Raw genomic sequence first — 23,758 nt, 5'->3', positions numbered from 1 at the left:
AGCACAATTTATTTCCCATTACATTTATATTCCAATGCTTTCAATTAGGATTTAAAAAAATGTGGTTTACTTTCTGGAATTTAAATGGAATTGACCCCAACCCTGGCTGTGTTCTGCTGTCTCTCTCTCTCTGTCACTCTCTCTCTCTCTCTCTCTGTCACTCTCTCTCTCTCTCTCTCTGTCACTCTCACTCTCTCTCTCTCTCTCTGTCTCTCTGTCTCTCTGTCTCTCTGTCTCTCTGTCTGTCTCTGTCTCTGTCTCTGTCTCTCTCTCTCTCTCTCTCTCTCTCTCTCTCTCTCTCTCTCTCTCTCTCTCTCTCTCTCTAACTCTCTCTCTCTCTCTCTGTCTCTGTCTATGTCTGTCTCTCTCTTTCTCTCTCTCTCTCTCTCTCTCTCTAACTCTCTCTCTCTCTGTCTCTGTCTCTCTCTCTCTGTCTCTCGCTCTCTCTCTGTCTCTGTCTCTCTCTCTGTGTCTCTCTGTGTCAGGTTCAGGTTGTTTTCAGAGTCTCTCTCTCTCTGTGTGTGTTTAGATTCATGTTGAAGAGGACCAAGCCAGAGTTTACCAGCAGTAACTCTTCGGCCCGTCTATCAGAGGAGGTGTTAGCTGATAGAGATGACCTTGACTTCTTCATGCAGACCTCCACTGTAAGAACATGTTGGATTGTCTCTGTTTGATGCTAGATACAGTATTTACACATCACCTGAATGATATCTTCCTATGCTGTAACACAGACGTTGATAGACAGCCATGTGTTGGTGCATTGTGTGTAAGAGCCAATCAAAAGTAGCATGTCGTTACTATGTATTGGCCTCTTCCAATGAACTCCACATTTAATTCCTGAAAAACAAGTGTCCTCATCCTCTCCAGTCCAACTACTACTGGTTGTATATTTGTGTTTGTATTAACCTTATATAACCCTTTATAACCCTTTATAACCTTATATAACCCTTTATAACCCTATGTAAAGCTTTATAACCTAATATAACCCTTTATAACCTAATATAACCCTTTATAACCTAATATAACCCTTTATAACCTAATATAACCCTTTATATCAAATCAAATGTATTTATATAGCCCTTCGTACATCAGCTGATATCTCAAAGTGCTGTACAGAAACCCAGCCTAAAACCCCAAACAGCAAGCAATGTAGGTGTAGAAGCACGGTGGCTAGGAAAAACTCCCTAGAAAGGCCAAAACCTAGGAAGAAACCTAGAGAGGAACCAGGCTATGTGGGGTGGCCAGTCCTCTTCTGGCTGTGCCGGGTGGAGATTATAACAGAACATGGCCAAGATGTTCAAATGTTCATAAATGACCAGCATGGTCGTATAATAATAAGGCAGAACAGTTGAAACTGGAGCAGCAGCACGGTCAGATGGACTGGGGACAGCAAGGAGTCATCATGTCAGGTAATCCTGGGGCATGGTCCTAGGGCTCAGGTCCTCCGAGAGAGAGAAAAAAAGAGAGAATTAGAGAGAGCATATAACCTAATATAACCCTTTATAACCTAATATAACCCTATATAACCTATTTATCACCCTATGTAACCCTTTATAACCTAATATCAAATCAAATGTATTTATATATATATATATATATATATATATATATATTTTTATAACCCTTTATAACCTAATATAACCCTTTATAACCTTATATAATCCTTTATAACCCCTTATAACCCTATATAGGCCTTTATAACATATGTAACCTTATATAACCCCTTATAACCCTATATAGCCCTTTTTAAACCTATATAGCCCTTTATAATCCTATATATATCCCTTTATATCCTAAGATAACCCTATATAAGCCTTTATAACCCTTTATAACCCTATATAACCCTATATAATCTAATTTAACCCCACATAACCCTTTAAAACCCTTTATATCCTAAGATAACCCTATATAGCACTTTATAACCCTATATAACCTTATATAACCCTTTATAACCATATATATATCCCTTTATATCCTAAGATAACCCTATATAGCCCTTTATAACCCTATATAGCCCTTTATAACCCTATATAACCCTTTATAACCCTATATAGCCCTTTATAACCCTATATAACCCTTTATAACCCTATATAACCCTTTATAACCCTATATAGCCCTTTATAACCCTATATAACCCTATATAGCCCTTTATAACCCTTTATAACCCTATATAGCCCTTTATAACCCTTTATAACCCTATATAGCCCTTTATAACCCTATATAACCCTATATAGCCCTTTATAACCCTATGTAACCTTATATAACCCTTTATAACCATATATATATCCCTTTATATCCTAAGATAACCCTATATAACCCTATGTAACCCTATATAGCCCTTTATAACCCTATGTAACCTTATATAACCCTTTATAACCATATATATATATCCCTTTATATCCTAAGATAACCCTATATAAGCCTTTATAACCCTATATAAGCCTTTATAACCCTTTATAACCCTATATAACCCTATGTAACCTTATATAACCCTTTATAACCTGATATAACCCTTTATAACCCTATATAGCCCTTTATAACCCTATATAACCTTATATAATCATTTATAACCGTTTATAACCCTAAATAACCCTATAGCCTAATATAACCCTATATGTCCATGGTCTCTCCCCAGTACTACTACTCAGTGAGGATCTTCCCTGGTCAGGAGCCCAGCAGTGTGTGGGTTGGCTGGGTGACCTCTGACTTCCACCAGTACGACATGGCCTTCGACCTCCAAAAGGTCCGCACCGTCACCGTAACCCTGGGAGACGAGAAGGGGAAAGTTCACGAGAGGTCAGATATCTGGGAGTTCCTGGGGTCAAGCTGAGGACACACGCACGCACGCACGTCACACACACACACACACACACGCGGTCCTGTGTTCAGACTCAATCAGAACTGATACTCTAATATCCTGCTAGTCATTATCATACTCATTACTCTACTATTACTATGCTTCTTATGTGGTTGGAATATTTAGAATTTCACATATCAAATGTTTCTTTTATGGTTGTGGTTGTACTGTAAAACGATGATTGTGTAACTACTGTCTCTGTCTATAGTATCACGTGTAGTAACTACTGTCTCTGTCTATAGTATCACGTGTAGTAACTACTGTCTCTGTCTATAGTATCAAGTGTAGTAACTACTGTCTCTGTCTATAGTATCAAGCGTAGTAACTACTGTCTCTGTCTATAGTATCAAGTGTAGTAACTACTGTCTCTGTCTCTGTCTATAGCATCAAGCGTAGTAACTACTGTCTCTGTCTCTGTCTATAGTATCAAGTGTAGTCACTACTGTCTCTGTCTCTGTCTATAGTATCAAGTGTAGTAACTACTGTCTCTGTCTCTGTCTATAGCATCAAGCGTAGTAACTACTGTCTCTGTCTATAGTATCAAGTGTAGTAACTACTGTCTCTGTCTCTGTCTATAGCATCAAGCGTAGTAACTACTGTCTCTGTCTATAGTAGCAAGCGTAGTAACTACTGTCTCTGTCTATAGTATCAAGTGTAGTAACTACTGTCTCTGTCTATAGTATCAAGTGTAGTAACTACTGTCTCTGTCTATAGTATCAAGTGTAGTAACTACTGTCTCTGGCTATAGTATCAAGTGTAGTAACTACTGTCTCTGTCTATAGTATCACGTGTAGTAACTACTGTCTCTGTCTATAGTATCACGTGTAGTAACTACTGTCTCTGTCTATAGTATCACGTGTAGTAACTACTGTCTCTGTCTATAGTATCAAGTGTAGTAACTACTGTCTCTGTCTATAGTATCAAGTGTACTAACTACTGTCTCTGTCTCTGTCTATAGCATCAAGAGTAGTAACTACTGTCTCTGTCTATAGTATCAAGTGTAGTAACTACTGTCTCTGTCTATAGTATCAAGTGTAGTAACTACTGTCTCTGTCTATAGCATCAAGCGTAGTAACTACTGTCTCTGTCTATAGTATCAAGTGTAGTAACTACTGTCTCTGTCTATAGTATCAAGCGTAGTAACTACTGTCTCTGTCTATAGCATCAAGCGTAGTAACTACTGTCTCTGTCTATAGCATCAAGCGTAGTAACTACTGTCTCTGTCTCTGTCTATAGCATCAAGCGTAGTAACTACTGTCTCTGTCTATAGTATCAAGCGTAGTAACTACTGTCTCTGTCTATAGCATCAAGCGTAGTAACTACTGTCTCTGTCTATAGTATCAAGTGTAGTAACTACTGTCTCTGTCTCTGTCTATAGCATCAAGCGTAGTAACTACTGTCTCTGTCTATAGTATCAAGTGTAGTAACTACTGTCTCTGTCTATAGCATCAAGCGTAGTAACTACTGTCTCTGTCTATAGTATCAAGTGTAGTAACTACTGTCTCTGTCTCTGTCTATAGCATCAAGCGTAGTAACTACTGTCTCTGTCTATAGTATCACGTGTAGTAACTACTGTCTCTGTCTATAGTATCAAGCGTAGTAAATACTGTCTCTGTCTATAGTATCAAGTGTAGTAACTACTGTCTCTGTCTATAGCATCAAGCGTAGTAACTACTGTCTCTGTCTATAGTATCAAGTGTAGTAACTACTGTCTCTGTCTCTGTCTATAGCATCAAGCGTAGTAACTACTGTCTCTGTCTATAGTATCACGTGTAGTAACTACTGTCTCTGTCTATAGCATCAAGCGTAGTAACTACTGTCTCTGTCTATAGTATCAAGTGTAGTAACTACTGTCTCTGTCTATAGCATCAAGTGTAGTAACTACTGTCTCTGTCTATAGTATCAAGTGTAGTAACTACTGTCTCTGTCTATAGCATCAAGCGTAGTAACTACTGTCTCTGTCTATAGTATCAAGCGTAGTAACTACTGTCTCTGTCTATAGCATCAAGCGTAGTAACTACTGTCTCTGTCTATAGCATCAAGCGTAGTAACTACTGTCTCTGTCTATAGTATCAAGTGTAGTAACTACTGTCTCTGTCTATAGCATCAAGCGTAGTAACTACTGTCTCTGTCTATAGTATCAAGTGTAGTAACTACTGTCTCTGTCTCTGTCTATAGCATCAAGCGTAGTAACTACTGTCTCTGTCTATAGTATCAAGTGTAGTAACTACTGTCTCTGTCTATAGTATCAAGTGTAGTAACTACTGTCTCTGTCTATAGCATCAAGCGTAGTAACTACTGTCTCTGTCTATAGCATCAGGCGTAGTAACTACTGTCTCTGTCTATAGTATCAAGTGTAGTAACTACTGTCTCTGTCTATAGCATCAAGCGTAGTAACTACTGTCTCTGTCTATAGCATCAAGCGTAGTAACTACTGTCTCTGTCTATAGCATCAAGCGTAGTAACTACTGTCTCTGTCTATAGTATCAAGTGTAGTAACTACTGTCTCTGTCTATAGCATCAAGCGTAGTAACTACTGTCTCTGTCTATAGTATCAAGTGTAGTAACTACTGTCTCTGTCTCTGTCTATAGCATCAAGCGTAGTAACTACTGTCTCTGTCTATAGTATCAAGTGTAGTAACTACTGTCTCTGTCTATAGTATCAAGTGTAGTAACTACTGTCTCTGTCTATAGCATCAAGCGTAGTAACTACTGTCTCTGTCTATAGCATCAAGCGTAGTAACTACTGTCTCTGTCTATAGTATCAAGTGTAGTAACTACTGTCTCTGTCTATAGCATCAAGCGTAGTAACTACTGTCTCTGTCTATAGTATCAAGTGTAGTAACTACTGTCTCTGTCTCTGTCTATAGCATCAAGCGTAGTAACTACTGTCTCTGTCTATAGTATCAAGTGTAGTAACTACTGTCTCTGTCTATAGTATCAAGTGTAGTAACTACTGTCTCTGTCTATAGCATCAAGCGTAGTAACTACTGTCTCTGTCTATAGTATCAAGTGTAGTAACTACTGTCTCTGTCTATAGCATCAAGCATAGTAACTACTGTCTCTGTCTATAGCATCAAGCGTAGTAACTACTGTCTCTGTCTATAGTATCAAGTGTAGTAACTACTGTCTCTGTCTATAGTATCAAGTGTAGTAACTGCTGTCTCTGTATATAGCATCAAGCGTAGTAACTACTGTCTCTGTCTATAGCATCAAGTGTAGTAACTACTGTCTCTGTCTCTGTCTATAGCATCAAGTGTAGTAACTACTGTCTCTGTCTATAGCATCAAGTGTAGTAACTACTGTCTCTGTCTATAGCATCAAGTGTAGTAACTACTGTCTCTGTCTATAGCATCAAGCATAGTAACTACTGTCTCTGTCTATAGCATCAAGCGTAGTAACTACTGTCTCTGCCTCTGTCTATAGCATCAAGTGTAGTAACTACTGTCTATGTCTCTGTCTATAGCATCAAGTGTAGTAACTGCTGTCTATGTCTCTGTCTATAGCATTAAGTGTAGTAACTACTGTCTCTGTCTATAGCATCAAGCGTACTAACTGCTGTCTCTGTCTATAGTATCAAGTGTTGTAACTGCTGTCTCTGTCTATAGCATCAAGCGTAGTAACTGATGTCTCTGTCTATAGTATCAAGTGTAGTAACTACGGTCTATGTCTCTGTCTATAGCATCAAGCGTAGTAACTGCTGTCTCTGTCTATAGCATCAAGCGTAGTAACTACTGTCTCTGTCTATAGCATCAAGCATAGTAACTACTGTCTCTGTCTATAGCATCAAGTGTAGTAACTACTGTCTCTGTCTATAGCATCAAGTGTAGTAACTACTGTGTCTGTCTATAGCATCAAGTGTAGTAACTACTGTCTCTGTCTCTGTCTATAGTATCAAGCGTAGTAACTGCTGTCTCTGTCTATAGCATCAAGCGTAGTAACTACTGTCTCTGTCTATAGCATCAGGCGTAGTAACTACTGTCTCTGTCTCTGTCTATAGTATCAAGTGTAGTAACTACTGTCTCTGTCTATAGCATCAAGCGTACTAACTGCTGTCTCTGTCTATAGTATCAAGTGTTGTAACTGCTGTCTCTGTCTATAGCATCAAGCGTAGTAACTGATGTCTCTGTCTATAGTATCAAGTGTAGTAACTACGGTCTATGTCTCTGTCTATAGCATCAAGCGTAGTAACTGCTGTCTCTGTCTATAGTATCAAGTGTAGTAACTACTGTCTCTGTCTATAGCATCAAGCGTAGTAACTACTGTCTCTGTCTATAGCATCAGGCGTAGTAACTACTGTCTCTGTCTATAGTATCAAGTGTAGTAACTACTGTCTCTGTCTATAGCATCAAGCGTAGTAACTACTGTCTCTGTCTATAGCATCAAGCGTAGTAACTACTGTCTCTGTCTATAGTATCAAGTGTAGTAACTACTGTCTCTGTCTATAGCATCAAGCGTAGTAACTACTGTCTCTGTCTATAGTATCAAGTGTAGTAACTACTGTCTCTGTCTATAGCATCAAGCGTAGTAACTACTGTCTCTGTCTATAGTATCAAGTGTAGTAACTACTGTCTCTGTCTCTGTCTATAGCATCAAGCGTAGTAACTACTGTCTCTGTCTATAGTATCAAGTGTAGTAACTACTGTCTCTGTCTATAGTATCAAGTGTAGTAACTACTGTCTCTGTCTATAGCATCAAGCGTAGTAACTACTGTCTCTGTCTATAGTATCAAGTGTAGTAACTACTGTCTCTGTCTATAGCATCAAGCATAGTAACTACTGTCTCTGTCTATAGCATCAAGCGTAGTAACTACTGTCTCTGTCTATAGTATCAAGTGTAGTAACTACTGTCTCTGTCTATAGTATCAAGTGTAGTAACTGCTGTCTCTGTATATAGCATCAAGCGTAGTAACTACTGTCTCTGTCTATAGCATCAAGTGTAGTAACTACTGTCTCTGTCTCTGTCTATAGCATCAAGTGTAGTAACTACTGTCTCTGTCTATAGCATCAAGTGTAGTAACTACTGTCTCTGTCTATAGCATCAAGTGTAGTAACTACTGTCTCTGTCTATAGCATCAAGCATAGTAACTACTGTCTCTGTCTATAGCATCAAGCGTAGTAACTACTGTCTCTGCCTCTGTCTATAGCATCAAGTGTAGTAACTACTGTCTATGTCTCTGTCTATAGCATCAAGTGTAGTAACTGCTGTCTCTGTCTATAGCATTAAGTGTAGTAACTACTGTCTCTGTCTATAGTATCAAGTGTAGTAACTACTGTCTCTGTCTATAGCATCAAGCGTACTAACTGCTGTCTCTGTCTATAGTATCAAGTGTTGTAACTGCTGTCTCTGTCTATAGCATCAAGCGTAGTAACTGATGTCTCTGTCTATAGTATCAAGTGTAGTAACTACGGTCTATGTCTCTGTCTATAGCATCAAGCGTAGTAACTGCTGTCTCTGTCTATAGCATCAAGCGTAGTAACTACTGTCTCTGTCTATAGCATCAAGCATAGTAACTACTGTCTCTGTCTATAGCATCAAGTGTAGTAACTACTGTCTCTGTCTATATCATCAAGTGTAGTAACTACTGTGTCTGTCTATAGCATCAAGTGTAGTAACTACTGTCTCTGTCTCTGTCTATAGTATCAAGCGTAGTAACTGCTGTCTCTGTCTATAGCATCAAGCGTAGTAACTGCTGTATCTGTCTATAACATCAAGTGTAGTAACTACTGTCTCTGTCTATAGCATCAAGCGTAGTAACTACTGTCTCTGTCTATATCATCAAGCGTAGTAACTACTGTCTCTGTCTATAGCATCAAGTGTAGTAACTGCTGTCTCTGTCTATAGCATCAAGCATAGTAACTACTGTCTCTGTCTATAGTATCAAGCATAGTAACTACTGTCTCTGTCTATAGCATCAAGCGTAGTAACTACTGTCTCTGTCTCTGTCTATAGCATCAAGCGTAGTAACTACTGTCTCTGTCTATAGCATCAAGCGTAGTAACTACTGTCTCTGTCTATAGCATCAAGCGTAGTAACTACTGTCTCTGTCTCTGTCTATAGTTTCAAGCGTAGTAACTACTGTCTCTGTCTCTGTTTATAGCATCTAGCGTAGTAACTACTGTCTCTGTCTCTGTCTATAGTATCAAGCGTAGTAACTACTGTCTCTGTCTCTGTCTATAGCATCAAGCGTAGTAACTACTGTCTCTGTCTATAGCATCAAGGGTAGTAACTACTGTCTCTGTCTATAGTATCAAGCGTAGTAACTACTGTCTCTGTCTATAGTATCAAGCGTAGTAACTACTGTCTCTGTCTATAGCATCAAGCATAGTAACTACTGTCTCTGTTTATAGCATCAAGCGAAGTAACTGCTGTCTCTGTCTCTGTCTATAGCATCAAGCGTAGTAACTACTGTCTCTGTCTCTGTCTATAGCATCAAGCGTAGTAACTACTGTCTCTGTCTATAGTATCAAGTGTAGTAACTACTGTCTCTGTCTATAGTATCAAGTGTAGTCACTACTGTCTCTGTCTCTATCTATAGCATCAAGCGTAGTAACTACTGTCTCTGTCTATAGCATCAAGCGTAGTAACTACTGTCTCTGTCTATAGCATCAAGCATAGTAACTACTGTCTCTGTCTATAGCATCAAGTGTAGTAACTACTGTCTCTGTCTATAGCATCAAGTGTAGTAACTACTGTGTCTGTCTATAGCATCAAGTGTAGTAACTACTGTCTCTGTCTCTGTCTATAGTATCAAGCGTAGTAACTGCTGTCTCTGTCTATAGCATCAAGCGTAGTAACTGCTGTATCTGTCTATAACATCAAGTGTAGTAACTACTGTCTCTGTCTATAGCATCAAGCGTAGTAACTACTGTCTCTGTCTATATCATCAAGCGTAGTAACTACTGTCTCTGTCTATAGCATCAAGTGTAGTAACTGCTGTCTCTGTCTATAGCATCAAGCATAGTAACTACTGTCTCTGTCTATAGTATCAAGCATAGTAACTACTGTCTCTGTCTATAGCATCAAGCGTAGTAACTACTGTCTCTGTCTCTGTCTATAGCATCAAGCGTAGTAACTACTGTCTCTGTCTATAGCATCAAGCGTAGTAACTACTGTCTCTGTCTATAGCATCAAGCGTAGTAACTACTGTCTCTGTCTCTGTCTATAGTTTCAAGCGTAGTAACTACTGTCTCTGTCTCTGTTTATAGCATCTAGCGTAGTAACTACTGTCTCTGTCTCTGTCTATAGTATCAAGCGTAGTAACTACTGTCTCTGTCTCTGTCTATAGCATCAAGCGTAGTAACTACTGTCTCTGTCTATAGCATCAAGGGTAGTAACTACTGTCTCTGTCTATAGTATCAAGCGTAGTAACTACTGTCTCTGTCTATAGTATCAAGCGTAGTAACTACTGTCTCTGTCTATAGCATCAAGCATAGTAACTACTGTCTCTGTTTATAGCATCAAGCGAAGTAACTGCTGTCTCTGTCTCTGTCTATAGCATCAAGCGTAGTAACTACTGTCTCTGTCTCTGTCTATAGCATCAAGCGTAGTAACTACTGTCTCTGTCTATAGCATCAAGCGTAGTAACTGCTGTATCTGTCTATAACATCAAGTGTAGTAACTACTGTCTCTGTCTATAGCATCAAGCGTAGTAACTACTGTCTCTGTCTATAGCATCAAATCATCAAGCGTAGTAACTACTGTCTCTGTCTATAGCATCAAGTGTAGTAACTACTGTCTCTGTCTCTGTCTATAGTATCAAGCGTAGTAACTGCTGTCTCTGTCTATAGCATCAAGCGTAGTAACTGCTGTATCTGTCTATAACATCAAGTGTAGTAACTACTGTCTCTGTCTATAGCATCAAGCGTAGTAACTACTGTCTCTGTCTATATCATCAAGCGTAGTAACTACTGTCTCTGTCTATAGCATCAAGTGTAGTAACTGCTGTCTCTGTCTATAGCATCAAGCATAGTAACTACTGTCTCTGTCTATAGTATCAAGCATAGTAACTACTGTCTCTGTCTATAGCATCAAGCGTAGTAACTACTGTCTCTGTCTCTGTCTATAGCATCAAGCGTAGTAACTACTGTCTCTGTCTATAGCATCAAGCGTAGTAACTACTGTCTCTGTCTATAGCATCAAGCGTAGTAACTACTGTCTCTGTCTCTGTCTATAGTTTCAAGCGTAGTAACTACTGTCTCTGTCTCTGTTTATAGCATCTAGCGTAGTAACTACTGTCTCTGTCTCTGTCTATAGTATCAAGCGTAGTAACTACTGTCTCTGTCTCTGTCTATAGCATCAAGCGTAGTAACTACTGTCTCTGTCTATAGCATCAAGGGTAGTAACTACTGTCTCTGTCTATAGTATCAAGCGTAGTAACTACTGTCTCTGTCTATAGTATCAAGCGTAGTAACTACTGTCTCTGTCTATAGCATCAAGCATAGTAACTACTGTCTCTGTTTATAGCATCAAGCGAAGTAACTGCTGTCTCTGTCTCTGTCTATAGCATCAAGCGTAGTAACTACTGTCTCTGTCTCTGTCTATAGCATCAAGCGTAGTAACTACTGTCTCTGTCTATAGTATCAAGTGTAGTAACTACTGTCTCTGTCTATAGTATCAAGTGTAGTCACTACTGTCTCTGTCTCTATCTATAGCATCAAGCGTAGTAACTACTGTCTCTGTCTATAGCATCAAGCGTAGTAACTACTGTCTCTGTCTATAGCATCAAGCATAGTAACTACTGTCTCTGTCTATAGCATCAAGTGTAGTAACTACTGTCTCTGTCTATAGCATCAAGTGTAGTAACTACTGTGTCTGTCTATAGCATCAAGTGTAGTAACTACTGTCTCTGTCTCTGTCTATAGTATCAAGCGTAGTAACTGCTGTCTCTGTCTATAGCATCAAGCGTAGTAACTGCTGTATCTGTCTATAACATCAAGTGTAGTAACTACTGTCTCTGTCTATAGCATCAAGCGTAGTAACTACTGTCTCTGTCTATATCATCAAGCGTAGTAACTACTGTCTCTGTCTATAGCATCAAGTGTAGTAACTGCTGTCTCTGTCTATAGCATCAAGCATAGTAACTACTGTCTCTGTCTATAGTATCAAGCATAGTAACTACTGTCTCTGTCTATAGCATCAAGCGTAGTAACTACTGTCTCTGTCTCTGTCTATAGCATCAAGCGTAGTAACTACTGTCTCTGTCTATAGCATCAAGCGTAGTAACTACTGTCTCTGTCTATAGCATCAAGCGTAGTAACTACTGTCTCTGTCTCTGTCTATAGTTTCAAGCGTAGTAACTACTGTCTCTGTCTCTGTTTATAGCATCTAGCGTAGTAACTACTGTCTCTGTCTCTGTCTATAGTATCAAGCGTAGTAACTACTGTCTCTGTCTCTGTCTATAGCATCAAGCGTAGTAACTACTGTCTCTGTCTATAGCATCAAGGGTAGTAACTACTGTCTCTGTCTATAGTATCAAGCGTAGTAACTACTGTCTCTGTCTATAGTATCAAGCGTAGTAACTACTGTCTCTGTCTATAGCATCAAGCATAGTAACTACTGTCTCTGTTTATAGCATCAAGCGAAGTAACTGCTGTCTCTGTCTCTGTCTATAGCATCAAGCGTAGTAACTACTGTCTCTGTCTCTGTCTATAGCATCAAGCGTAGTAACTACTGTCTCTGTCTATAGTATCAAGTGTAGTAACTACTGTCTCTGTCTATAGTATCAAGTGTAGTCACTACTGTCTCTGTCTCTATCTATAGCATCAAGCGTAGTAACTACTGTCTCTGTCTATATCATCAAGAGTAGTAACTACTGTCTCTGTCTATAGCATCAAGTATAGTAACTACTGTCTCTGTCTATAGCATCAAGCGTAGTAACTACTGTCTCTGTCTCTGTCTATAGCATCAAGAGTAGTAACTACTGTCTCTGTCTCTGTCTATAGCATCAAGCGTAGTAACTACTGTCTCTGTCTCTGTCTATAGCATCAAGCGTAGTAACTGCTACATGGTGTGGGCTGGAGAGAGTACGAGTCCTGGTCAGGGTCGGAACAACAACGGTCTGGAGATTGGATGTCTGGTGGACACAGTTAACGGACTGCTAACCTTCACTGCCAACGGGAAGGAGCTCAGCACATACTACCAGGTGGCGACACAGCGCTGTTACCACATGGTCATCAACCTCCTATTGCTACATTGACATTATATTCATTTAGCAGACGGTCTGATCCAGAGTCACTTACAGTCAGTGAGTCATTTAGCAGACGGTCTGATCCAGAGTCACTTATAGTCAGTGAGTCATTTAGCAGACGCTCTGATCCAGAGTCACTTACAGTCAGTGAGTCATTTAGCAGACGCTCTGATCCAGAGTCACTTACAGTCAGTGAGTCATTTAGCAGACGCTCTGATCCAGAGTCACTTACAGTCAGTGAGTCATTTAGCAGACGCTCTGATCCAGAGTCACTTACAGTCAGGGAGTCATTTAGCAGACGCTCTGATCCAGAGTCACTTACAGTCAGTGAGTCATTTAGCAGACGCTCTGATCCAGAGTCACTTACAGTCAGTGAGTCATTTAGCAGACGCTCTGATCCAGAGTCACTTACAGTCAGTGAGTCATTTAGCAGACGCTCTGATCCAGAGTCACTTACAGTCAGGGAGTCATTTAGCAGACGGTCTGATCCAGAGTCACTTACAGTCAGTGAGTCATTTAGCAGACGCTCTGATCCAGAGTCACTTACAGTCAGTGAGTCATTTAGCAGACGCTCTGATCCAGAGTCACTTACAGTCAGTGAGTCATTTAGCAGACGCTCTGATCCAGAGTCACTTACAGTCAGTGAGTCATTTAGCAGACGCTCTGATCCAGAGTCACTTACAGTCAGGGAGTCATTTAGCAGACGCTCTGATCCAGAGTCACTTACAGTCAGTGAGTCATTTAGCAGACGCTCTGATCCAGAGTCACTTACAGTCAGGGAGTCATTTAGCAGACGCTCTGATCCAGAGTCACTTACAGTCAGTGAGTCATTTAGCAGACGCTCTGATCCAGAGTCACTTACAGTCAGTGAGTCATTTAGCAGACGCTCTGATCCAGAGTCACTTACAGTCAGTGAGTCATTTAGCAGACGCTCTGATCCAGAGTCACTTACAGTCTGGGAGTCATTTAGCAGACGCTCTGATCCAGAGTCACTTACAGTCAGTGAGTCATTTAGCAGACGCTCTGATCCAGAGTCACTTACAGTCAGGGAGTCATTTAGCAGACGCTCTGATCCAGAGTCACTTACAGTCAGTGAGTCATTTAGCAGACGCTCTGATCCAGAGTCACTTACAGTCAGTGAGTCATTTAGCAGACGCTCTGATCCAGAGTCACTTACAGTCAGTGAGTCATTTAGCAGACGCTCTGATCCAGAGTCACTTACAGTCAGTGAGTCATTTAGCAGACGCTCTGATCCAGAGTCACTTACAGTCAGTGAGTCATTTAGCAGACGCTCTGATCCAGAGTCACTTACAGTCAGTGAGTCATTTAGCAGACGCTCTGATCCAGAGTCACTTACAGTCAGTGAGTCATTTAGCAGACGCTCTGATCCAGAGTCACTTACAGTCAGTGAGTCATTTAGCAGACGCTCTGATCCAGAGTCACTTACAGTCAGTGAGTCATTTAGCAGACGCTCTGATCCAGAGTCACTTACAGTCAGTGAGTCATTTAGCAGACACTCTGATCCAGAGTCACTTACAGTCAGGGAGTCATTTAGCAGACGCTCTGATCCAGAGTCACTTACAGTCAGTGAGTCATTTAGCAGACGCTCTGATCCAGAGTCACTTACAGTCAGTGAGTCATTTAGCAGACGCTCTGATCCAGAGTCACTTACAGTCAGTGAGTCATTTAGCAGACGCTCTGATCCAGAGTCACTTACAGTCAGTGAGTCATTTAGCAGATGCTCTGATCCAGAGTCAGTGAGTCATTTAGCAGACGCTCTGATCCAGAGTCACTTACAGTCAGTGAGTCATTTAGCAGACACTCTGATCCAGAGTCACTTACAGTCAGGGAGTCATTTAGCAGACGCTCTGATCCAGAGTCACTTACAGTCAGTGAGTCATTTAGCAGACGCTCTGATCCAGAGTCACTTACAGTCAGTGAGTCATTTAGCAGACTGATCCAGAGTCACTTACAGTCAGTGAGTCATTTAGCAGACGCTCTGATCCAGAGTCACTTACAGTCAGTGAGTCATTTAGCAGACACTCCTTGCTGACAATGTTGACCATGTACAGTCGTAGCCAAAGGTTTTGAGAATGACACAAATATAATTTTCACAAAGTTTTCTGCTTCAGAGTCTTTAGATATTTTTGTCAGATGTTACTATGAATACTGAAGTATAATTACAGGCATTTCATAAGTGTCAAAGGCTTTTATTGACATTTACATGAAGTTGATGCAAAGAGTCACTATTTGCAGTGTTGACCCTTATTTTTCAGAACCTCTGCAATCCACCCTGGCATGATGTCAATTAACTTCTGGGCCACATCCTGACTGATGGCAGCCCATTCTTGCATAATCAATGTTTGGAGTTTGTCAGAATTTGTGGGTTTTTGTTTGTCCACCTGCCTCTTGAGGATTGACCACAAGTTCTCAATGGGTTTAAGGTCTGGGGAGTTTCCTGACGATGGACCCAAAATATTGATGTTTTGTTCCTCGAGCCACTTAGTTATCACTATTGCTTTATGGCAAGGTGCTCCATCATGCTGGAAAAGGCATTGTTCGTCACCAAACTGTTCCTGGATGGTTGGGAGAAGTTGCTCTCGGAGGATGTGTTGGTACCATTATTTTTCATGGCTGTGTTCTTAGGCAAAATTGTGAGTGAACCCCACTCCCTTGGCTGAGAAGCAACCCCACACATGAATGGTCTCAGGATGCTTTACTGTTGGCATGACACAGGACTGATGGTAGTGCTCACCTTGTCTTCTCCGGACAAGCTTTTTACCGGATGCCCCAAACAATCGGAAAGGAGATTCATAAGAGAAAACGACTTTACCCCAGTCCTCAGCAGTTCAATATCTGTACCTTTTGCAGAATATCAGTCTGTCCCTGATGTTTTTCCTGGAGAGAAGATGGTTCTTCTTTGCTGCCCTTCTTGACACCAGGCCATCCTCCAAATGTCTTCGCCTCACTGTGCGTGCAGATGCACTCACACCTGCCTGCTGCCATTCCTGAACAAGCTCTGTACTGGGGGTGCCCCGATCCCGCAGCTGAATCAACTTTAGGAGACGGTCCTGGGGCTTTCTTGGGCGCCCTGAAGCCTTCTTCACAACAATTGAACCGCTCTCCTTTAAGTTCTTGGTGATCTGATAAATGGTTGATTTAGGTGCAATCTTACTGGCAGCAATATCCTTGCCTATGAAGGACTTTTTGTGCAAAGCAATGATGATAGCACGTGTTTCCTTGCAGGTAACCATGGTTGACAGAGGAAGAACAATGATTCCAAGCACCACCCTCCTTTTGAAGCTTCCAGTCTGTTATTTGAACTCAATCAGCATGACAGAGTGATCTCCAGCCTTGTCCTCGTCAGAACTCACACCTGTGTTAACGAGAGAATCACTGACATGATGTCAGCTGGTCCTTTTGTGGCAGGGCTGAAATGCAGTGGAAATGTTTTTGGGGGATTCAGTTCATTTGCATGGCAAAGAGGGACTTTGCAATTAATTGCAATTCATCTGATCACTCTTCATAACATTCTGGAGTATATGCAAATTGCCATCATACAAACTTGTTGTGAAAAGTGCAAATCAATCCCAGAACAACAGAAAAAGGACCTTGTGAAGATGCTGGGGGAACAGGTACAAAAGTATCTATATCCACAGTAGAACGAGTCCTATATCGATATAACCTGAAAGGCTGCTCAGCAAGGAAGAATCCACTGCTCCAAAACCGCCATAAAAAAGCCAGACTACGTTTTGCAACTGCACATGGGGACAAAGATCGTACTTTTTGGAGAAATGTACTCTGGTCTGATGAAACAGAAATATAACTGTTTGGCCATAATGACCATCGTTATGTTTGGAAGAAAAAGGGGGAGGCTTGCAAGCCGAAGAACACCCTCCCAACTGTGAAGCACGCGGGTGAGAGCATCATGTTGTGAAATAATACGTTCTCTCTAATATTTTTCGGACATTTCACATTCTTAAAACAAAGTGGTGATCCTAACTGACCTAAAACAGGATTAAATGTCAGGAATTGTGAAAAACTTTAAATGTATTTGGCTAAGGTGTATGTAAAATTCTGACTTCAACTGTTAATGTGTTGACAATGTTGACCGTGTGTACAGTACAAGTGAAAAGTTTGGACACACCTACTCATTCAAGGGTTTTTCTTTATTTTTACTATTTTCTACATTGTAGAATAATAGTGAAGACATCAAAACTATGAAATAACACATATGGAATCATGTAGTAACCAAGAAAGTGTTAAACAAATCAAAAATATATTTTATATTTGAGATTCTTCAAAGTAGCCACCCTTTCTGGGATATTCGGGACAGTAGCCCGCCTCAACAACAGCCAGTGAAAGTGCAGGGCGCCAAATTCAAAACCACAAAAATCTCATAATTAAAATTCCTCAAGCATACAAGTATTTTACAGCATTTTAAAGATAAACTTCTCGTTAATCCAGCCACAGTTTCTGATTTCAAAAAGCTTTATGGCGAAAGCACACCAAACGATTATGTTAGGTCAGAGCCTAGTCACAGAAAAACACAGCCATTTGTCCAGCCAAAGAGAGGAGTCACAAAAAGCAGAAATAGAGATAAAATGGCGTTATGTTCAGTAGTTCCAAAACATCCAGTGATTTTGCAGAGAGCCACATCAATTTAGAGAAATACAAGTGTACAACATTGAACTTTAGATAAACTTCTCCTTCTTCTTGTGTCAGATTTCAAAAAAGCTTTACCGAAAAAGCATGCAATAATCTGAGTACAGCGCTCAGACAACAAAACAGCCAAACAGATATCCGCCATGTTGTGCAATCAACAGAAGTCAGAAATAGCATTATAAACTTTCACTTATCTTTGATGATCTTCATCAGAATGCACTCCCAGGAATCCCAGTTCCACAATAAATGTTTGATTTGTTCGATAAAGTCCATCAATTTAAGGGCAATGCTACCAAATACTAATTGAGTGCATGTATACTTCTGACCCACTGGGAATGTGATGAAAGAAATCAAATCTGAAATAAATTGTTCTCTCTACTATTATTCTGACATTGGGCCCTGGTCAAAAGTAGTGTTCTATATAGGGAATAGGGCCCTGGTCAACAGTAGTGTTCTATATAGGGAATAGGGCCCTGGTCAACAGTAGTGTTCTATATAGGGAATAGGGTGCCATAGGGCTCTGGTCAACAGTAGTGTTCTATATAGGGAATAGGGCTCTGGTCAACAGTAGTGTACTATATAGGGAATAGGGCTCTGGTCAACAGTAGTGTTCTATATAGGGAATAGGGCTCTGGTCAACAGTAGTGTTCTATATAGGGAATAGGGCTCTGGTCAACAGTAGTGCTCTATATAGGGAATGGGGCTCTGGTCAACAGTAGTGCTCTATATAGGGAATAGGGCTCTGGTCAACAGTAGTGTTCTATATAGGGAATAGTGCTCTGGTCAACAGTAGTGGTCTATATAGGGAATAGTGCTCTGGTCTAAAGTAGTGTTCTATATAGGGAATAGTGCTCTGGTCTAAAGTAGTGTTATATATAGGGAATAGGGCTCTGGTCAACAGTAGTGGTCTATATAGGGAATAGTGCTCTGGTCTAAAGTAGTGTTATATATAGGGAATAGGGCTCTGGTCAACAGTAGTGGTCTATATAGGGAATAGTGCTCTGGTCTAAAGTAGTATTCTATATAGGGAATAGGGCTCTGGTCTAAAGTAGTGTTCTATATAGGGAATAGGGCTCTGGTCAACAGTAGTGTTCTATATAGGGAATAGGGCCCTGGTCAACAGTAGTGGTCTATATAGGGAATAGGGCTCTGGTCAACAGTAGTGCTCTATATAGGGAATGGGGCTCTGGTCAACAGTAGTGCTCTATATAGGGAATAGGGCTCTGGTCAACAGTAGTGTTCTATATAGGGAATAGTGCTCTGGTCAACAGTAGTGGTCTATATAGGGAATAGTGCTCTGGTCTAAAGTAGTGTTCTATATAGGGAATAGTGCTCTGGTCTAAAGTAGTGTTATATATAGGGAATAGGGCTCTGGTCAACAGTAGTGGTCTATATAGGGAATAGTGCTCTGGTCTAAAGTAGTGTTATATATAGGGAATAGGGCTCTGGTCAACAGTAGTGGTCTATATAGGGAATAGTGCTCTGGTCTAAAGTAGTATTCTATATAGGGAATAGGGCTCTGGTCTAAAGTAGTGTTCTATATAGGGAATAGGGCTCTGGTCAACAGTAGTGTTCTATATAGGGAATAGGGCCCTGGTCAACAGTAGTGGTCTATATAGGGAATAGGGCTCTGGTCTAAAGTAGTGTTCTATATAGGGAATAGGGCTCTGGTCAACAGTAGTGTTCTATATAGGGAATAGGGTGTGATTTGTCCATATCCTGTGTTTTAATAGCTGTGTCTCTGTGTTCTCTCTCTGCAGGTGGAGCCCAGTACCAAGCTGTTCCCTGCTGTGTTCGCTCAGGCCACCAGCCCCAGCATCTTTCAGTTTGAACTAGGACATATTAAGGTGAGCAGGAGGGAGGGACAGGACACACTATACGGCTCTGTACTGACAGGCTGGAGAGCAGGAGGGAGGGACAGGACACACTATACGGCTCTGTACTGACAGGATGGAGAGCAGGAGGGAGGGACAGGACACACTATACGGCTCTGTACTGACAGGATGGAGAGCAGGAGGGAGGGACAGGACACACTATACGGCTCTGTACTGACAGGATGGAGAGCAGGAGGGAGGGACAGGACACACTATACGGCTCTGTACTGACAGGATGGAGAGCAGGAGGGAGGGACAGGACACACTATACGGCTCTGTACTGACAGGATGGAGAGCAGAAGGGAGGATCAGGACACACTATACGGCTCTGTACTGACAGGATGGAGAGCAGGAGGGAGGAACAGGACACACTATACGGCTCTGTACTGACAGGATGGAGAGCAGGAGGGAGGGACAGGACACACTATACGGCTCTGTACTGACAGGATGGAGAGCAGGAGGGAGGGACAGGACACACTATACGGCTCTGTACTGACAGGATGGAGAGCAGAAGGGAGGATCAGGACACACTATACGGCTCTGTACTGACAGGATGGAGAGCAGGAGGGAGGAACAGGACACACTATACGGCTCTGTACTGACAGGCTGGAGAGCAGGAGGGAGGAACAGGACACACTATACGGCTCTGTACTGACAGGATGGAGAGCAGAAGGGAGGATCAGGACACACTATACGGCTCTGTACTGACAGGATGGAGAGCAGGAGGGAGGAACAGGACACACTATACGGCTCTGTACTGACAGGATGGAGAGCAGGAGGGAGGAACAGGACACACTATACGGCTCTGTACTGACAGGCTGGAGAGCAGGAGGGAGGAACAGGACACACTATACGGCTCTGTACTGACAGGATGGAGAGCAGGAGGGAGGAACAGGACACACTATACGGCTCTGTACTGACAGGATGGAGAGCAGGAGGGAGGGACAGGACACACTATACGGCTCTGTACTGACAGGATGGAGAGCAGGAGGAACAGGACACACTATACGGCTCTGTACTGACAGGATGGAGAGCAGGCAGCCACAAATAGGGCTCAGATATGGGCTGCCTGGGAAAAGTCAACGTGGAGCTGTCTCCACTGGCTGTGAAAAGTTATGAGGTTTGTCTCTCTCTGTAGGCCTCTGAATGGCTTTCTTTGGTCGGAGCACCACTGATGAGACCTCTGTGTACTTCACGTACCTGTCTCTGCATCAGATCAGGTTATTCTTTAAACCACACACTAAGGATAGGTCACCCACAACGCTCCTGTCTCTGTGGGACTCTACAGACCTCTGCAGTAGCTCCAGGACTCTGACCTCTACAGTAGCTCCAGGACTCTGATCTCTACAGTAGCTCCAGGACTCTGATCTCTACAGTAGCTCCAGGACTCTGATCTCTACAGTAGCTCCAGGACTCTGACCTCTACAGTAGCTCCAGGACTCTGACCTCTACAGTAGCTCCAGGACTCTGATCTCTACAGTAGCTCCAGGACTCTGACCTCTACAGTAGCTCCAGGACTCTGACCTCTACAGTAGCTCCAGGACTCTGACCTCTACAGTAGCTCCAGGACTCTGACCTCTACAGTAGCTCCAGGACTCTGACCTCTACAGTAGCTCCAGGACTCTGACCTCTACAGTAGCTCCAGGACTCTGACCTCTACAGTAGCTCCAGGACTCTGATCTCTACAGTAGCTCCAGGACTCTGATCTCTACAGTAGCTCCAGGACTCTGATCTCTACAGTAGCTCCAGGACTCTGATCTCTACAGTAGCTCCAGGACTCTGATCTCTACAGTAGCTCCAGGACTCTGACCTCTACAGTAGCTCCAGGACTCTGACCTCTACAGTAGCTCCAGGACTCTGATCTCTACAGTAGCTCCAGGACTCTGATCTCTACAGTAGCTCCAGGACTCTGATCTCTACAGTAGCTCCAGGACTCTGATCTCTACAGTAGCTCCAGGACTCTGACCTCTACAGTAGCTCCAGGACTCTGATCTCTACAGTAGCTCCAGGACTCTGATCTCTACAGTAGCTCCAGGACTCTGATCTCTACAGTAGCTCCAGGACTCTGACCTCTACAGTAGCTCCAGGACTCTGACCTCTACAGTAGCTCCAGGACTCTGATCTCTACAGTAGCTCCAGGACTCTGATCTCTACAGTAGCTCCAGGACTCTGATCTCTACAGTAGCTCCAGGACTCTGACCTCTACAGTAGCTCCAGGACTCTGACCTCTACAGTAGCTCCAGGACTCTGACCTCTACAGTAGCTCCAGGACTCTGACCTCTACAGTAGCTCCAGGACTCTGACCTCTACAGTAGCTCCAGGACTCTGACCTCTACAGTAGCTCCAGGACTCTGATCTCTACAGTAGCTCCAGGACTGTAAAGCCTGTTGTATGTTTCAATCCAAGTATTTATCGATCGGCACTTTTTGTAGGAGGTACAGTTATGTAAAGCCGTAGTTTGACCTTTGAAAGAGTGATGAAGTGAATTAGGTCCCTAACCCACAACCCTTCTATGTCACTAGAATGTCATGCCCCTGTCAGCGGGACTGTTTAAGAGTGAGAGGAGGAACTCCTGTCCCCTCCCAGAACCTAACCCTAACCCTGTCTGTTTCTATGTTACTAGAACGTCATGCCCCTGTCAGCGGGACTGTTTAAGAGTGAGAGGAGGAACTCCTGTCCCCAGTGTCCTCCCAGGCTGCATGTCCAGTTCCTGACCCCGGTGCTGTGGAGCAGGGTACCCAACCACTTCCTCAAGGTGGACGTATCCCGGGTCAACGACCGCCATGGATGGCTGGTCACCTGCTCTGAACCGCTCCAGTTCATGTCCCTGCATATACCTGAGGAGAACAGGTGATGACCCTGCCCTGTCCCACTCGTCAGGAGTGAGGAAGGGCTTTAAATATAGTACAACAATATCTGTCAAAAATGTAACGACCTATAGATTTTAAAATGTCTTATTAGAAATTAGTGCAGCGGTTAACGATTGCAGAGAAGGTGAATGATAGCAGAAAAGGGGAACGATAGCAGAGAAGGGGAACGATAGCAGAGAAGGGGAACGATAGCAGAGAAGGTGAACGATAGCAGAGAAGGGGAACGATAGCAGAGAAGGTGAACGATAGCAGAGAAGGGGAACGATAGCAGAGAAGGGGAACGATAGCAGAGAAGGGGAACGATAGCAGAGAAGGGGAACGATAGCAGAGAAGGTGAGCGATAGCAAAGAAGGGGAACGATAGCAGAACGATAGCAGAAAAGGGGAACGATAGCAGAGAAGGTGAACGATAGCAGAGAAGGTGAACGATAGCAGAGAAGGGGAACGATAGCAGAGAAGGTGAACGATAGCAAAGAAGGGGAACGATAGCAGAACGATAGCAGAAAAGGGGAACGATAGCAGAGAAGGGGAACGATAGCAGAGAAGGTGAACGATAGCAGAGAAGGGGAACGATAGCAGAAAAGGGGAATGATAGCAGAGAAGGGGAACGATAGCAGAAAAGGGGAATGATAGCAGAGAAGGGGAACGATAGCAGAAAAGGGGAACGATAGCAGAAAAGGAGAACGGTAGCAGAAAAGGAGAACGGTAGCAGAAAAGGGGAACGATAGCAAAGAAGGGGAACGATAGCAGAACGATAGCAGAGAAGGGGAACGATAGCAGAAAAGGGGAATGATAGCAGAAAAGGGGAATGATAGCAGAAAAGGGGAACGATAGCAGAGAAGGTGAACGATAGCAGAAAAGGGGAACGATAGCAGAAAAGGGGAACGAAAGCAGAAAAGGTGAACAAAGGTGAACGATAGCAGAACGTATGATGTATGATGTATGACGTATGACGTATGACGTATGACGTATGGCGTATGACGTATGATGTATGAATGATGTGTGATGTGTGATGTGTGATGTATGATGTATGATGTATGATGTATGATGTATGATGTATGATGTATGAGAAGCAATAAAATGTTGTTGCAATCAGGAAGTTCCTCACTAAGCTGTATGTCAGTTTATTAACCTTCTGTGTCCCCCTCCTCCTTTTTATCATCCTCCTCCCTCTTCCTCCTCCTCCTCTACCGACCCCCTCCTCCTCCCCCTCTTCCTCCTCCTCCTCTACCTCCCCCCGCCTCCCCCTCTCCCCCTCCTCCTTTTTATCATCCTCCTCCTCTACCTCCTCCTCCTCTACCTCC

At 42.4% G+C, this 23,758-nt stretch overlaps 1 protein-coding gene across 4 annotated transcripts in view; it reads left to right on the top strand.

Moving 5' to 3' along the window:
* Nucleotides 1-23,758, top strand: part of LOC109876547 (ryanodine receptor 2) — a 276,342-nt gene that overhangs the window by 59,741 nt on the left and 192,843 nt on the right. For all 4 annotated transcript variants that reach the window (XM_031813092.1, XM_031813093.1, XM_031813094.1 and 1 more), the window contains 5 exons: nucleotides 530-644; nucleotides 2,636-2,796; nucleotides 12,842-13,001; nucleotides 19,472-19,558; nucleotides 22,209-22,435. In XM_031813092.1, the coding sequence (XP_031668952.1) occupies nucleotides 530-644; nucleotides 2,636-2,796; nucleotides 12,842-13,001; nucleotides 19,472-19,558; nucleotides 22,209-22,435 (750 nt within the window). The remainder of the gene's footprint in view (nucleotides 1-529; nucleotides 645-2,635; nucleotides 2,797-12,841; nucleotides 13,002-19,471; nucleotides 19,559-22,208; nucleotides 22,436-23,758) is intronic.

Source organism: Oncorhynchus kisutch, unplaced genomic scaffold (assembly GCF_002021735.2).
Source record: "Oncorhynchus kisutch isolate 150728-3 unplaced genomic scaffold, Okis_V2 Okis04b-Okis11a_hom, whole genome shotgun sequence".
NCBI lineage: Eukaryota > Metazoa > Chordata > Actinopteri > Salmoniformes > Salmonidae > Oncorhynchus > Oncorhynchus kisutch.
Note: the sequence above shows the minus strand (reverse complement) of the source record. Positions and strands in the feature narration are given on the sequence as shown.